At 42.0% G+C, this 15,296-nt stretch overlaps 1 protein-coding gene across 2 annotated transcripts; it reads left to right on the top strand.

Moving 5' to 3' along the window:
* Positions 1-626: 626 nt before the first annotated feature.
* Positions 627-12,515, top strand: LOC149301088 (stromal membrane-associated protein 2-like). 2 transcript variants are annotated; one of them, XM_089484570.1, is made up of 10 exons: positions 627-729; positions 6,554-6,687; positions 7,122-7,207; positions 7,384-7,462; positions 8,530-8,613; positions 9,945-10,023; positions 10,579-10,688; positions 11,447-11,612; positions 11,758-12,074; positions 12,399-12,515. In XM_089484570.1, exons 1-10 carry the CDS (start codon positions 627-629, stop codon positions 12,513-12,515), a joined length of 1,275 nt encoding a protein of 424 aa, XP_089340696.1. The 2 variants fall into 2 exon arrangements, with proteins under 2 accessions (XP_089340696.1, XP_089340695.1); XM_089484569.1 differs by having other exon boundaries at positions 8,530-8,614; positions 9,919-10,023.
* The last annotated feature ends 2,781 nt before the right edge of the window (positions 12,516-15,296 follow it).

The following is a 15,296-nucleotide window of genomic DNA, read 5'->3' as shown; positions in this document are numbered from 1 at the left end:
TGTTAGTTAGAATACTGTTTTACTATGTAAAATACTGTGTATTTTTTCTAAAAATCTAAATTTTTCTTTAAAAAAGCACCTAACTTTTAGGGTGCGGCCTATAAGCACGCCAATACGGTACATATATATATATACACACACACATATATATATATATATATAAACCCATATGTATACATACACATACATTTATACATACACACATAGATATATATATATATATATATATACACACCTATATGTATACATACATATATTGATTCTTATATATATATATGTCAGAAACCTCGATGTATTTATACACCGTTCCCCATATATAGTATCTATTTCCTCTTCCCACTATCAAAAGTTGGCAGCACTGCCAGTTCCAGTCTAATGACGTCACCAGTTACGTTTCCCGAGTTCCACTGAGGTGATGGGGATCGTCATAACCCATTCATGATTTTCTATTAGTGGGCGTGGTTATTTATTTTGCGAACGATTGGTCGAGTTCATCCAATCAGCACAGGGGGGTGGTTGTAGCGGTATTACGCTAGGTAGATAGGGTAGACCCGGAAACAGGAACTGGCAGGGCGAGAGACTTGAGCTAGCCGTACGGGGAAGCCATCTTACTGTATCCCGGGAAGATGACCGGGAAATCGGTGCGGGATGTGGAGCGATACCAGGCTGTGCTGTCCGAGCTTCTGCTACGGGAAGAGAACAAGTTCTGCGCCGACTGCCATGCCAAAGGTAAAGGGTGTCGCCCCAATCAGTCGCTTCCCCGCAGGACAGACCCCATTGATTTTGGTACCTTTTTGTCATAATGTTATTCAGTCGTGCATTAGCGCCCACGGGTGCCCGAGATGAATGGCTTATTCCATAGGTACAGCTGCCTTATGGTTTGGGGCGTGGAAGAGCCATTTTCCATACAGTGGGCGTTTAGCTGTTCGTGACAATAGACTCTGGGTTAATGCTTTAATGATCAGCATCTTCTTATATATATTTTATTGCGTCACCACTGAGCACCCATCATGCAGTGATTCATTGGAGGTGCCCACTGATCATACACCTTTATAAGCGCTCCATCATAGGCTATCCATGCCTTCATTACTAGTGATGTCATACGTTCTCCACTACGTCATCCGTGCTACAGGTTCTCCTCATTACCTCATCCCATTCTGAAGAGATTGCATAGAAGAAATGTTCATAGCAGCGACACTAAGGAATCTGCCTTTATAATAAATATCCTTTTCCATAACGGGGTCATTGAAACCTTGTATGTTTAGTAATATTTGTCACATGTTACAGAATGAAAATACACATCTGAGTTCCAAAAAGCTAACATAAATGGGAAATATCTGCCCCTGAATGTTACAGCGCTATGGAATCTGCTGGCGCAATATAAATAACTGTAGAGTGTATGGTAATATTTCAGCACTGAAGAAAACTTTCTTTTTGGAGATAATGTTGTCGGTCATGTGATATTTTGGGTGGCTTTCGCTGCTCAAGCACCACACTGAGCTGATTCTTTATGGCAATGCTAATAAAGTCCTTTGTAGACTTATTAGAGTGGCTGACTAAGACTGAGCCATTCTATTGTTTACCCCAGGGGGGTTTCACTACCGTGTTTCCCCGAAAGTAAGACAGCGTCTTACTTTCTTTTTATCCCTAAAAGCCCCACTATGTCTTACTTTCGGGGTATGTCTTATATTGGGAAAAATTTTTCGAATTTAATGCTTTCCTACCTTTCCTTTCTTCTTTCAGCTTCTTTTCCTCCTCTTCGCCAGTTCTTGTCTCCTTCCGGGTCAGAGGGCACGGACAGCGGTGGGCGCGGCTTCAGTGTTGTGCGCCGGGATCTGACAAGAAACCCCGGCGCACAACAGCTGTTGCCGCGCAGATCACAAGGGAGCGGTATCGGAGGTCATTAACAGACCTCCGGCTCCCTTGAGTGATTTTAAGCCGGGTTGAACCCGGCTTAAAATCACTCAAGGGAGCCGGAGGTCTGTTAAAGACCTCCGATACCGCTCCCTTGCGAGCCTGCTCCTCCAGCGGCGGACATTACTGTCCGTCTCTGGAGGGGTGCCGGGTGCCGCAGGTTGGCACCCCCTGGAGTGTGGCGCCCTGTGCGGTCGCACACCCCAAAGGTCGGCCCTGCTCTAAGGGGCCGGCCTTAGGGGTCTGCGGCCGCACAGGGTTTAAATAAAAACATCGGGGTTTTTTTTCAACTTTATTTAACATCCTCCATGTTAAATAAAGTTAAAAAAACTTTATTTAACATCCTCCATGTTAAATAAAGTTTTTTTTAACTTTATTTAACATGGAGGATGTTAAATAAAGTTAAAAAAAAAACCCCGATGTTTTAATTTAAATCCTGTGCGGCCGCAGACACGTAAGGCCGGCCTTGGTGGGGACTTCCCGGCCCCTTAGAGTGGCGGACCCGGTCGCAGGTGCGGCGGGCCTAAGGGGCAGGCGCCCCTTATGCCCTGCGTTAATGCGGCCGTAGGCCGTAGGCAAATCCCCCGTGTTTCCCCGAAAGTAAGACATATGTCTTACTTTCGGGGTACGGCTTATATTAGCTGACCCCTCTGAAACTCCCGATACGTCTTACTATCGGGGGTGTCTTACTATCGGGGAAACACGGTAGTAGATTGGGCTAATATGACAGATGTCTTAAAAATAGCTCAATGTGAATGAAATTCTTGTTTCCTTGCATCTGTGCTGGGGGTTTCTCTTTAAAGGGACAGTTTACTGGCCCTGACTGCTTAATACATATAGAAGAGTGTCTATTAAGTACTTTATTTAGCATTCTTTAAAACTTAAAAAAAAAACACAAAAAAAACGGGTAGAAGCTGCTGCTCACCACTCTTAGTAGTGGATAGCACACCGAGTGGTCATTTGCAAAGGGTTCATCATATGAATTTAAAGGGGCCGCTCGGCTATTAAATGCATTAAAGTGCATATGATGGCTGAGTGTCCCTCTAACTTATATTGTGGAAATGATGTATTAAATGACTCTCTGCTAGTGAAAAGCAGTTTGGTGTCTTTAGAACCCATTGATGCCCTCTGTATGTAACTGAAGAAGGAACTGGGCGATGGTGATGTCTCCTATACCAGATCGTGCGAGTGTTGAACCTGATAGAGCTGCTTGACTGTCGCAAGGCAGTGCAATGCGTAGTTTACTGCACTGTATCGTGTGTGAGTCAGCTGCCGGTGTGTTGATGGTGTACACAGCTGCAGGCAACGTGCCTGTCCTTAAAGAGACAATTCCACATTCAAGGTCCCACTTATCATAGGCACTTTCTATTTGTACTGTTGACATCCGTGTCTAGATCCCAACTTAAAAATGGTCCAGGGCTCGACAAATTTGGTTTGGCCAAAAAAGTTAGCAGCCAGCATTTTTCTTTCTTCCCCAGTCATATTTTTGTTTACATACATTACCCTCTGGTCTGCACTTAAATGATGTTTATCGGGGCAATATGACATAAAACACACCTTTTGTACAGTACCGCAGTTAACCCCTTCATCGGTATTTTACACCCTAAAGGCTCAATATAAATATATAAAATACACACTGAATCTGGCAGTATCAGACATACTGGCTCCATAGATTCACGCACACACAGACTCCAGCTCTATACACATACACAGACCTGCCCCACCGCTGCCATTGTGAATCCGGCATCACAATGAGAACACTCTGCAGCAGGCCCGGCCTGGGACAAAAAATAGGCCCGGGCATTTCAGACTGAGCAGCCCATTTTTATGAAAAAACAAATATGTACATACATATACATAATACTTGGTCATTCAACATGGGAAGCCTGAAGCCACAATTTAGTGCGACTAATCCTTGAAATAAATATTATAGAGTAAATAACACAATACCTTATCTTTTCCACTATTTCAGGGTGATTTCAGGGCCTTGAATGTTTTGTCCCCTGAAGTCACTACAAATTCAGGAGGGCATTTTATCTCTGGATAAATTAAAATGAAATAGTTCCCACTGTAAGTTAAGGAAACAGATAACCACACACACACACCAGGACAGGCTCTGCCACACCGACACCCAAACACACACACACACACACACCAGAACAGGCTCTGCCACACCGACATCCAAACACACACACACCAGGACAGGCTCTGCCACACCGACATCCAAACACACACACACACACACACACACACACACACCAGGACAGTTAAAGAAAGAAGAAATGTTTCAGCACTCAACTCCCAGGAAGCTGGGAGCTAGCAGGAAAAAGGGCAAAACAAAAACAGAAAGCATAACAAAAATAGCAACGTTTCGGACAAACAGGGCCGTTTGAGCTTGACAAAGACCCTGTTTGGCCGGAATGTTGCTTTTTTGTTTTGCTTTCTTTGAGTAAAGTAACCTAAGGATTGGAAGCTGATTGGAGTGCTGGGGTTCTTTTCTGTGTTCGTACACACACCAGGACAGGCTCTGCCACACCAACACCCAAACACACGCACACACACTAGGACAGGCTCTGCCACACTGACACCCGAACACACGCGCACACACATCAGGACACGCTCTGACACACTGACACCCAGACACGCACACCAGGACAGGCTCTGGACAGGCACACCGACACACACACACACCAGGACAGGCTCTGCCACACTGACACCCGAACACACGCACACACATCAGGACACGCTCTGACACCCAGACACGCACACCAGGACAGGCTCTGGACAGGCACACCGACACCCAAACACACACACACCAGGACAGGCTCTGTCACACCGACACCCAAACACACACACAACAGGACAGGCTCTGTCACACCCACACCCACACACACACGCCAGAACAGGCTCTGCCACACCGACACCCACACACACACACCAGGACAGGCTCTGCCACACCGACACACACACACATACACACACACCAGGACAGGCTCTGCCACATCAACACCCAAACACACACACAACAGGACAGGCTCTGCCACACTGACACCCGCATCCGGAGGGTTTCCACAGACGGTTTCACATCTTTGCCCCCATAACAGCCTGCCTGTGGCAACTTTGCCACCAAAACAGCCTGCCTGTGGCAACTTTGCCACCAAAACAGCCTGCCTGTGGCATCTTTGCCCCCCCTTACACATCCATGCTATATCACACACACATTCATTCACTTGATCACAAATATTTATTCACTAATTCACAGATAATCATTCACTCATTCAGATATTCATTCATACATTGATACTCATTAATTCCCTCATTCAGATACTGATTTACATATACTCATTCACTCACTCCTTCACAGATACTCATTAATTCACTCTTTCATTCAATCTTGCATACACCATACAGCCTCCCTCACCCCCTTACCTGAACAGATGATGCATGCGCCGCTCGCAGACTTCCGCTGATCTGCACAGGGGAAGCAGACGCACAGCAGGGTCATGTGACGTACGTCACATGGCTCTGTTGGATTCCTGCGTCCCCCTGGCCCTGGAAGGGACACTGCTCGCGCGCGTCTGCTGGTAAGTAGTGGGCCTGGTCGTAGTTGCTGCAGGCTTAAGGGGCAGGTGCCCCTTTTGCCCTGCGTTAAGGACGACCGCATAAGGTAGGGGCCTGGAGCTGCAGCTCCATTAGCGCCTGTCAATTCGGCCCTGGCTGGCCCGGCTACGGCCCGGCCCACCGGGCAAATGCCCGATGGCCAGTCCGGGCCTGCTCTGCAGAAGAGGTAAAGCAAAAGAATAACCACTGTCGGGAGAGAATCCACCGCGTTTTTCCATATTTTCAGGAGGTTAAAGCTTTGTATTTTTGTGATTATGTGAAATATATAGATTTAAATATCTAGACTATTTAAAGCCTGAGCATCGGGTGCTTTGATTATCCTTGGGATAGGAAACTCTGGACACTAGGTAACAAGGGAAAGTCCTTTTCATTTTTATCGGTTATGGTTTCTTCTACTCCAAACTTAGCACTTTGTGCCAATCTTCACTCCAAATTTAGCCTCTCACCAATGAGCGTGTAGAAGAAATGTCTTCGCTTGGAGGAAAGATCAGAGAGGCCGTATAATATGAAACAATAAAACATGTAAATGAGTTAAACAATCAGCAAGAGCAAAGTATACTTCAAAGTAGAGAAAGGAGAGGCTTATATGTGATGGTGGATGAGTGGAATAGGGGGACAGAGACATCGTGTCCTCTTATGTTTTTTGTTTTTTTTTTCTTCGGTTAGCCGATATGACTGTGGCTTTTTATACAACAAAAAGGGAAAAATAGGATGCGAGTGAGAGTTATGGGGCATCCGGATGACCCTCTAGAAATGTAACTTGTTCTCCTTTATCTTGTTTTCTTGTGCTTGTCCATTTCCCCTGGCCCTGCATTGTGCAATATACAGGAAGTGAGCTGTCTCGCAACCACACTTATTGACAGCTGCACGGTATAGAAAACAATATGCAATCAGTCAGCAAATGGGTGCTATTAACTCATTAGCCTTTTTATTGAGTACTGGTATCTGTGGGGTCATTGTGCTTATGAGCTTACACTCTTTAATGTAAAAATAAACTTTTTGTCCACCCCCTATGCAGGTCCGCGATGGGCTTCTTGGAACATTGGAGTCTTTTTGTGCATTCGTTGTGCTGGAGTTCACAGGAATCTAGGAGTCCACATCTCCAGGGTGAAATCAGTCAATCTGGACCAATGGACACAGGAACAAATACAGGTGAGACGGAGAAACCTCCGATCAGAACTCACATCTTCATGACTCTTCTTAAGTATACTTTTCAGAATGAGAAATATGACAGCTGGGAGGAGGAGGGGGCCGAAGAGGCTATTAACAGCCAACCTTGAGTATATTGACCTGTTGGCTTTTTGCTACGTTCAGTGTTTGTTTCATGTGGTTGTATTTGCATTTGGTAGATGTTGACCCATAGGATTCTCTAGCAGTGAAGTATTTTAGTAACCAAGGCACTTGGGTAATCCATTAGTTCTCTGAGGAGATCCTGAAAAACCTATGTTCTTTCTTGGTGAATCTCTCCCTTGAGATATAAGTACTTATGTGGTTCGTTCATTGAGTCAATTTTTCTTCATTTGCTGTGAGTAACATACATGTTTGTCTCTCTCTCTCTCTTTCTCTCTCTCTTTTCTTGGGATCAGTGCATGGAGGAGATGGGGAATGGAAAAGCCAAAAAGCTATATGAAGCTTTCCTCCCTGAAAGTTTCATCAGACCGCAGACGGACCAGTATCCTTGACATAACGTTTATCTTGCTTATCTTTTGTTAAGTATGTGGGACATCTCTTAACTCAAGACAAGGAATTTATATAGAAAACTCATAGATTTCCTAAAGGTATGGTTTCTGTGCATTACTGAGTACAAAGAATACAGAACATACCTTGTCCTTAACCAAATTCTCTCAGAGCTGTTGAAAGTTTTATTAGAGAGAAATACGAAAAGAAGAAATATATGGACCGCAGTGTGGACATCAATGCATTCAGGGTGAGCAACAGCAGTGCGCATGCATGGTATCTTTCTAGTGCACAGAGATACATTTGGAGCAATCTATGGGAATATTAGTTATTTTTATATTGATTACACTAAATTTTCCACTTTGCCTCAGAGTATAAATATGAAAAATGTATCTTTTAGAGAAGGGATGGAATGAGTCAATTACTGGTCACTTTAATTGAAGAATGTGTGTTTGGATAATGTGGTTCTGGTATGGTGTTTGTTTGTTAAATGTCATTCTCCTGCAAGCTCAGCTGACCCTGCATAATATATAGTTATGTGAGGTGACCTTCAGGGCCTACTTATTTTGTCTTGCAGGAGAAACTCGCTAAGGTGAGTCCAGTGAGCTAAAGCTTCAGCTCTCTCAAGCTCCCTCTTTAGTGAATAACCATTTGAGTCTTTTACCATCCATGTGAAATTTCTGATCAGACACGAGCCTTGCTGCTAATGCTTTATTTAGTTTAATTGTAGAATCTTGGACTTGTAAACAGTGTGTTCTGTAAAAATTGGGTTCTCAAACCAGTCTTTAAAGGGCCACTGATGTCCTGGGATTTCTTGGGTTTCTATTTGAATATTCATAAAACCTTTATGGTTACATATAAATGTCTCAAATGCAGAATAGACGCAATGCCTAAATTTATTTTGTGAACTAACGGTTCATATAAATTAAGCTACCAGAATTTATACGTAAGGATGATGTGTGGACAATTTACTCATTAGCTATATCTCTGCAACCACTCAAAACTGAATATGTTGAGTTGCCAATCTGAAAGCCAGTTGTTTCAATGGAAACAGTTTTTCATTGAAACTCAATAGTGGCATGCTTACAGTTTGTAGCCAAAGCACACAGCTCAACCGGATGATCCGTGCACCCTAGGGCATCATTGTGATTATTTGTCACTGTGGAGTTCTAGAGATGGCTATGGTCAACTTGATGGTCATCCATGGAATAGCACCTATGCATATACCCTTGTAAACTATGTTGATGTTAATATTTATCTAAAAGTGACCTGTGCTCTATGAGGTCGTGTTCATCATTATTTTCTTTCCCCAAACAGAAGGAGAAGGAAATCAAGTGTAAGAAGTCAGAATCTGCCCCTGAGATAAAATCTGAGCAAGTCATCTTTGAGAAGGTCAAGCTGGTATGTTGTGCATTTGTATCACTGACTGCTTTTATTAACCTTTAATTGTTAGGCCTGAAACAAGTGTTTCTCAGAACAATGACCCTGAAGAGAGTCTTAGGGGGGAGTAGTACATACCTTAAATTGACTGTTATGCTATGTACGGTGCTGTGAAAAAAATGCTCCCTTTCTGATTATTTTTTGTCATAAATGTTACATGATCAGTTAAAAGCTGCATTTTGTTTTTACTCATTTCATTTATGGAAGATAAAACCTGTATGGCCTATGTGCAAAAGTAGTTGCTGCCCTAAATTGGTTGTGCCACCCTAGATGGCAACAACTGCTGTCAAACATTTGTGAGGCAAACGATGCCTGCAGTTCTTTACGTATTAGTCTGGGTTCTTTTATGACCTCCTGGATGAGTTGTTGATGTGCTCTTGGAGGAATTATTATTGTAGGACAGCCACTCCTGGAAAGATTCACCACTGATCCAAGTTTTCTCCATTTGTAGATAATGGCTCTCACTGTGGTTCGCTGGAGTCCCAGAACCTTTCCAGACTGATAGATGTCAGTTATCTGTTCATAAATTACCTTAGATTGTGGCATCATGTGTTGCTTTTTGAGACATTTTAGCCTACTTTGCTTTTCAAGACAGGTTCTATTTAATTGATGTTTAGATTCAACAGGTCTGGCAGTTTTCATGCCTGGTTGTGTCTAGTGAAATTGAACCCAGTTATCTATTAAATCTAGTTGATTTAGTAACTAAGGGGGCAATTACATTTTCAGGGCCATCACTTAAAAATGAAATCATCATTTAAAAATGGCCTTTTGTGTTTACTGTGGTTATCTTAGAAAAATATTACAATTAGTTTGACCTGAAACATTTTAAGTGTGACAAAAAGGGCAAATTTTACAGCACTGTAAGTGACCCTGCAGCATATTTTAATGTTTAGGGGTGGTATGCTATTACACAATAATACAGCTTTAATCAAAGTAATAAGCTACGTGGTGCATAATGAAGATGTCGGGGACACCATTCAGTGTTCAAATATTCTAAATAGCGGTAAGGTTTGGTGAATTGCCTCCACCAGTAATTCTGAGACGCACCATAACAATATATGACTTTCATTCAAGACGGCTGAGGAGAACTGCATGGTTTGCCGTGGAACAAACACATCAGCTGCTGACTTACCAAAAAGTGGCCGACTTATTGATAATTTGTTAGATTTAACAACTTTTAAGAAGGTTTTAATTATCTTGCTATCAAGTTTTGTATAGAGGCGTATACTGAATATATATTACTTAAAGGTTAAGTGCCTTAATGGTAATTTACGTTTTTATTTTATGTTCAGCCTCTTAAGAAGGATGACTTTCTGCCTATAAAGACCTCTCCCTCCAAAACAGAGCCTGTCATGGACCTTTTAGGCCTAGGTGAGATGACCTGCCAAACCATATCAAATTTTTTTATTTTTTTTTTTAACTTTAAGAGAATGTGAATACTTTATTGAAGGCAGATATACTGTGCTGTACTGTATAGAAAATTAGGCTATTAACAAAAACGCTGTATTTATTAACCCTCCACTGTGAGTTTTTAGAATTTAGGATGGCAGAGCTACACAGAAACCAGTAGGCGAAGAGTGGTTACATACCTTGAGTAGAATGTAAAACAATCTAAGACGGTTGCAAGTGATAACATTTGAGGACCCCGGTTTTCGAAGTACATTCAACAAATGTTTGCTTTCTGCATGACTATAACTTTCAGAGAGCAATTTTAAGCTTATATGGCTAATATTATCTAGAACTGTATCCAGTACCATACAGAGTCAAACAATCTTTCACTATCACAACTGTTAAGCTCTTGTCCAAATCTGTCTTTTATCTGATTAGTTCAGATCTTTAGACCGTTAGTAGACTTTCATTCCTCTATTCCCCCTCCTTGGTGTCTCACCTATTACTATCCACCCCCTATTTAATGTATTCATCTAGATGCCCCTGTTGATGCTGCTGTTCATAATGGGAAGCCCAGCACCAGCCTTGAAAAAGAACTGGATTTGTTTGGACCTGTCCCGACGATGACTGCCTCCACATCCAGCCAGGTAACTAGACTGTGTTACACAGCAGTAAAGAGGTAGCCAATAATAAGAAAAAAACACCTTGCCTCTACATTGTTAGTCTCCTGCCAGTTAGATCTTACGTTTCACCTTGAGTAGTGCTTACAATGGTTTCTGATTCGTGATGTTGGAGGCACTCTTGTGAAACTTCCTGTTCTCAGATAATTAGACTGAAGCTTGCGTATAGAGCAGGGTAAAACAAAAATCACCCTCCAAAATTTCCTAAAAAGAACTTTCTGTCACAAAAAAACTCTTGCTTGGAAGCCTTCGTTTCCTCAGATGTGGAATGTGAAAGTTATGAATGAGATGTTTCAGGAAATGTTGCAGCATGACCTTTGGTTGGGAACTGCTGGGTTCTGCCCCCCCTTTCCCTTGTCATTGCTAGCTAGGGAGTTGCTGCAAAAGTAGGTGAAAAAAGTCTGTGTTCCTGGTAACTCCTGGGGATTCTGCACAACGTACGCCTGTATCCTCCATGTATACCCTGCTTACTCACTGCTTAATAGTTACTACAAACATACTCAGCCACTTTCTATTCCTGCACCATTAGCTGCTGAGACAGGCCTTATCATTCAAAGAGTCAAATTAGACCATAGATGTTGAGTAAATGAGAGCAGTCTTTTAGATATAGAGTAGACTTTGATAGATATTTTTTTTTATCTACATCATCAGCACCACTTGGTATAGTTCCTGGTACTATATGGTGTGCCTAATTACTGAGCTTCTGCTTTTTTGATTGCTACCAGGCAGTAAGTTCAATGTCTGTAACTGCAAGTTCTGGATCTGTCCCTGAAAACCTAAACCTGTTCCCAGAGTCGGGAGCAAAAACCGAGGAAGGAGGGAAAAAACAACTTTCTAAGGACTCTATCTTGTCTCTTTATGGGTCCCAACCACCACAAATTCCAGCACAAGGTATGGGCCCTAGGTATATCTGAAGACCATAAGGCTGTTGCCTGGTTCTAGAACGGAGTGTCTACTATGACATCTGATTGCTGTTGGGGATCATTGATTCAGATACTAACATTTGCTTACCATTTTTTTCATCCTTTCCAAGCAGGAGCCCTCTTTATGGCGCCTGCACAGATGGCATATCCAGGTGCTTATGCTGGTTTCCCTGCAGTCCCTCCTCCAGGGAGCGTCATGGGTGGAATGATGGCATCACCAGTGGGAATCATGGCTCAGCCAACACACCCAAACATGGTTGCTCCTTTGGCAATGCCTGCTGGGTATGTTGGAGGTGTACAGGCAGCTGTCATGGGTGTGCCAAATGGCATGATGGGCCAACATGCAGGTTATGTTGCAAACATGGGTGCTATGGCACAGCCAGTTTATGGTGTCCAGCCAGGACAGCAACTACAGTGGAATGTCACCCAGGTAAGTGCAAGGCTCTTTAAACGTCCAGTGTCTTTCTGCCAAGTGTTTTTCAATAAAATATATTATTCATACTAAATGTAAGACTGTACAGCTAAAAGTTGTGTCAAAATAAGCCATGAAAAATATATAATGAGGGGAATCATGATTGAACAAACATACCGTAAAAATGCAAAAAAGCTTAAAAATACCTTTAGTAAAAACTGACTTACTGATTACTTGGGAAAGGGTAGCCATAATTCAGAAAAACAGGTGAGATTTATTCAGTTATGTAGGTATCATTGGCCACTCACTCTAGTCTTTGTTTTTTTATGTTTTCCTTTTTAGATGTCCCAGCAAATGGCAGGGATGACCATTTTTGGTGTAGGAGGCATGGCAGGGTACGGACAGCCTTCGTGTAACCAGGGACCCAACCAAACCCTTAGCTCTCCCATGTGGAAATGAAAAGCTTTGTCTTCTGTCTGAATCTTACCTCTTTACTCCTGTCCTCCAGCTGGTTCATCTGTCCCCTCTTAGATCGTCTTGCTGTTGCTGAAGTCCACTCACCTTTAACCCCTTGCTTTTCTTGTGTTCCAGGAACACATCTAAGTTGGGTGCGTCTGCTTTGCCCTCGACCTCCCAATATACGACAAAGTAATGTGATGCTGAGTATTACTATTGCAATCCACCAGCGTTCACGCAAGCTGATCGGCACACTCCAGTGCTGTAAAGCTTTGTAAGAACAGGGACCCAACACCCCATTTTGCTGTAAGGCCTGGAGTGTAGAACATTTTTCACTTTAACTGTGAAACCGAATTTTCTAGTCAGCCAACCTGCTCTTACCAGCTGATTATAACCCTGTGCAGTGTGGAAGAGGTCAACTTACTTATACACCAGCAAACTGCGTCTGCAGACGTGTCTTTCTCCCGTTCTGTTACATGCCTGGACTTCAGCAAAAAAATAATAATAAAAAGCAAAGCAATTTTCTGATTTAACGGCAGAGCTGCACTCAGGAGGTGGCTGCATGCTTATGCCTGTATTTCATTCTAACAATCAGGCATCCCCTTGAAACAAAAAGTTCTGTTTCTTGATTAAATGTGCTGTCCTCCATTTTCCTGTCATTTTAGTTATTATGCCTTTTTTAACCTCTCTACTTAAGTTTTAGGGGAAGATGCCATATTTTATGTTTGTTTTCTGAATGGAATGTGAAGTTTTATAATTATTTTTGAATCCTAATTCTGGCATCCAGGGGCTAAATAATAACCAACAATAGGACTTAACCCTTTCACTATGTAAGCTTATAATAGCATTTTATTGGTAAGCACACTTTTTTTTTTTTTTCTTTTTTTTATGGATCATACCATAACCTCCCTTTGATGATCACAAGTTGTGTTTTTTTGTTTGTTTTATCTCTGCCGGATGCAACCATTAGTCAACAGGCAAAGCAAACCTTTAACCGTTTTTTCCCCATACATCACAAAATCTTATCTAATATTCAAATGTGATGCAAAGCAAGCAAAAACCGGGAGCTTTTCATTGTACTTTTTTGTGAAACCCTGTCTCTTTTAGTTGGGATTGTTGTTTGTTTGTTTTTTAAGTACATTTGTCTACTACATGCTTTTCTGTTCCTGTTTTTGTTTCCAATCTGAGGCCAATTCTGCACATTCCAAGCAATCACTGCTGGGACAGGGCTGGAAATTCAAGATCCATGTCTTTGACCTGTTATGTGATGTGCGGTGAACCCAGCAGGGTTCTAACAAAAACTATAGTGAAGTTATGATGTAGTCTGATCACGTGGCACCCCCAAAATGGCTGCCAGATAACTGGGCATTCATGGGCACACGCGTGTTTTGTGTTACGAGTTTCAGGTAGCTTATCTGAGCTCGAGTGCTTATATCCTGTAGGCCTTTGTCTTTACACTGTCTACGAAGGCATTGCATATACCTGTAAATACTGATTAGAGAAGGGATGTGATTTTTAATCCCAACGTACACTGAGAATGTAACTTTCCCTGAGTAGATCGCCCTATAATATATAGTGTTATATTAACTCTGTTTTCTTGTTGGCTTATCAGCTGAACCAAATTTCCTCAAGCAAAAAGGCCTCCATTTTTTTGTATGTACTGGGAAAAAAAAACTTATTCTGAATGTGAAATATTTGCACTTTCTTCAGCTTTAACATATTTTTTTATATAAATATATAGTATTCTAACTTTTTTTTTTTTTTCTTTTAACTCTTTGGCTGCAGTCAGTCCAGCCGGCAAAGTGTTAAAAGCATTTTAATTTAACCATAAATTGTATCTGGAGCCTTAAGTTATAAACATTTGTAATGCAGATAATCTTAAATGTGTATAGAGAATGTGTTCATTTTAAAGTCTGTGGATTTACATCACTTAATTTGAATGTTTTAATGAATGTGTCTGTGGTTCATTTGTTCTGTATTTTTTATTTGAATAGCGAATGTATAGTGATGGTTTGGACATTTTGACTCCGGGTTGAAGGTGTTTAAATCTGATATAGAGGCAGCTATACGTGTGTATGTACATTCCAAATTAAAGATTATTGAACATCACATTGCCAGTGTTTGTTTTTTTAACAGGTGCATTGATTTTTGTTGGTTTACTCATTTTTCTAGCATGTTTTAGAACACCAGTTTGCAAATACAATATTTTTCTGGATGCCTATATCGGTAACAGTTCCTGAGAACAGTGTGTGCTTTATAGATGTGTTACTTTTAAAACTACCAACAGCATGTTCTTTTTGGTTTTAACTTGTACAGTTTCTTTGAAGAACTGCTTTAAACCTGTCACATTCGGTATAATGTTCTATGCCATCGTGATTTTTGGGTCATTTTGGCATTCTGGAACGTTCCCATACCTTTATGATGATCTTGAGGTGGGGTGTCCATGAACCAGGTAAGCAGGTCGGTTAGGAGCCCGGTCCCAAGGGATACAAGGGGTTCTGTCTGTACCCCACGATGCATGATGGCTAGAGGGATGATACAGACAGGCACAAAGAAACACAGCACAGGCAGAATACTTTGTAATGGACTGTATTGAAGAAGTTGGCAGGGACAATAAGGTAAGTCTTTTGGCAGGAAGCCCACTGTCAGCGCAGACGGCAGGTCTGGGTGCTCCATGGAGAGATGGGTGCCCACTAGTGGTGACTTGAGGAAATGAGCAGCACAGTATTTTTACTTGGCTACATCAGGTAGCTATTTATTTTGCCAAATTATTTGAAAATTCAT

Source organism: Sceloporus occidentalis, unplaced genomic scaffold (assembly GCF_023333645.1).
Source record: "Sceloporus occidentalis isolate IW3139 unplaced genomic scaffold, rSceOcc1.0.p SCAF_22, whole genome shotgun sequence".
Classification (NCBI taxonomy): Eukaryota; Metazoa; Chordata; class Lepidosauria; order Squamata; family Phrynosomatidae; genus Sceloporus; species Sceloporus occidentalis.
The sequence above is the reverse complement of the archived record's forward strand: the minus strand, read 5'-3'. Positions and strand labels throughout refer to the sequence as shown.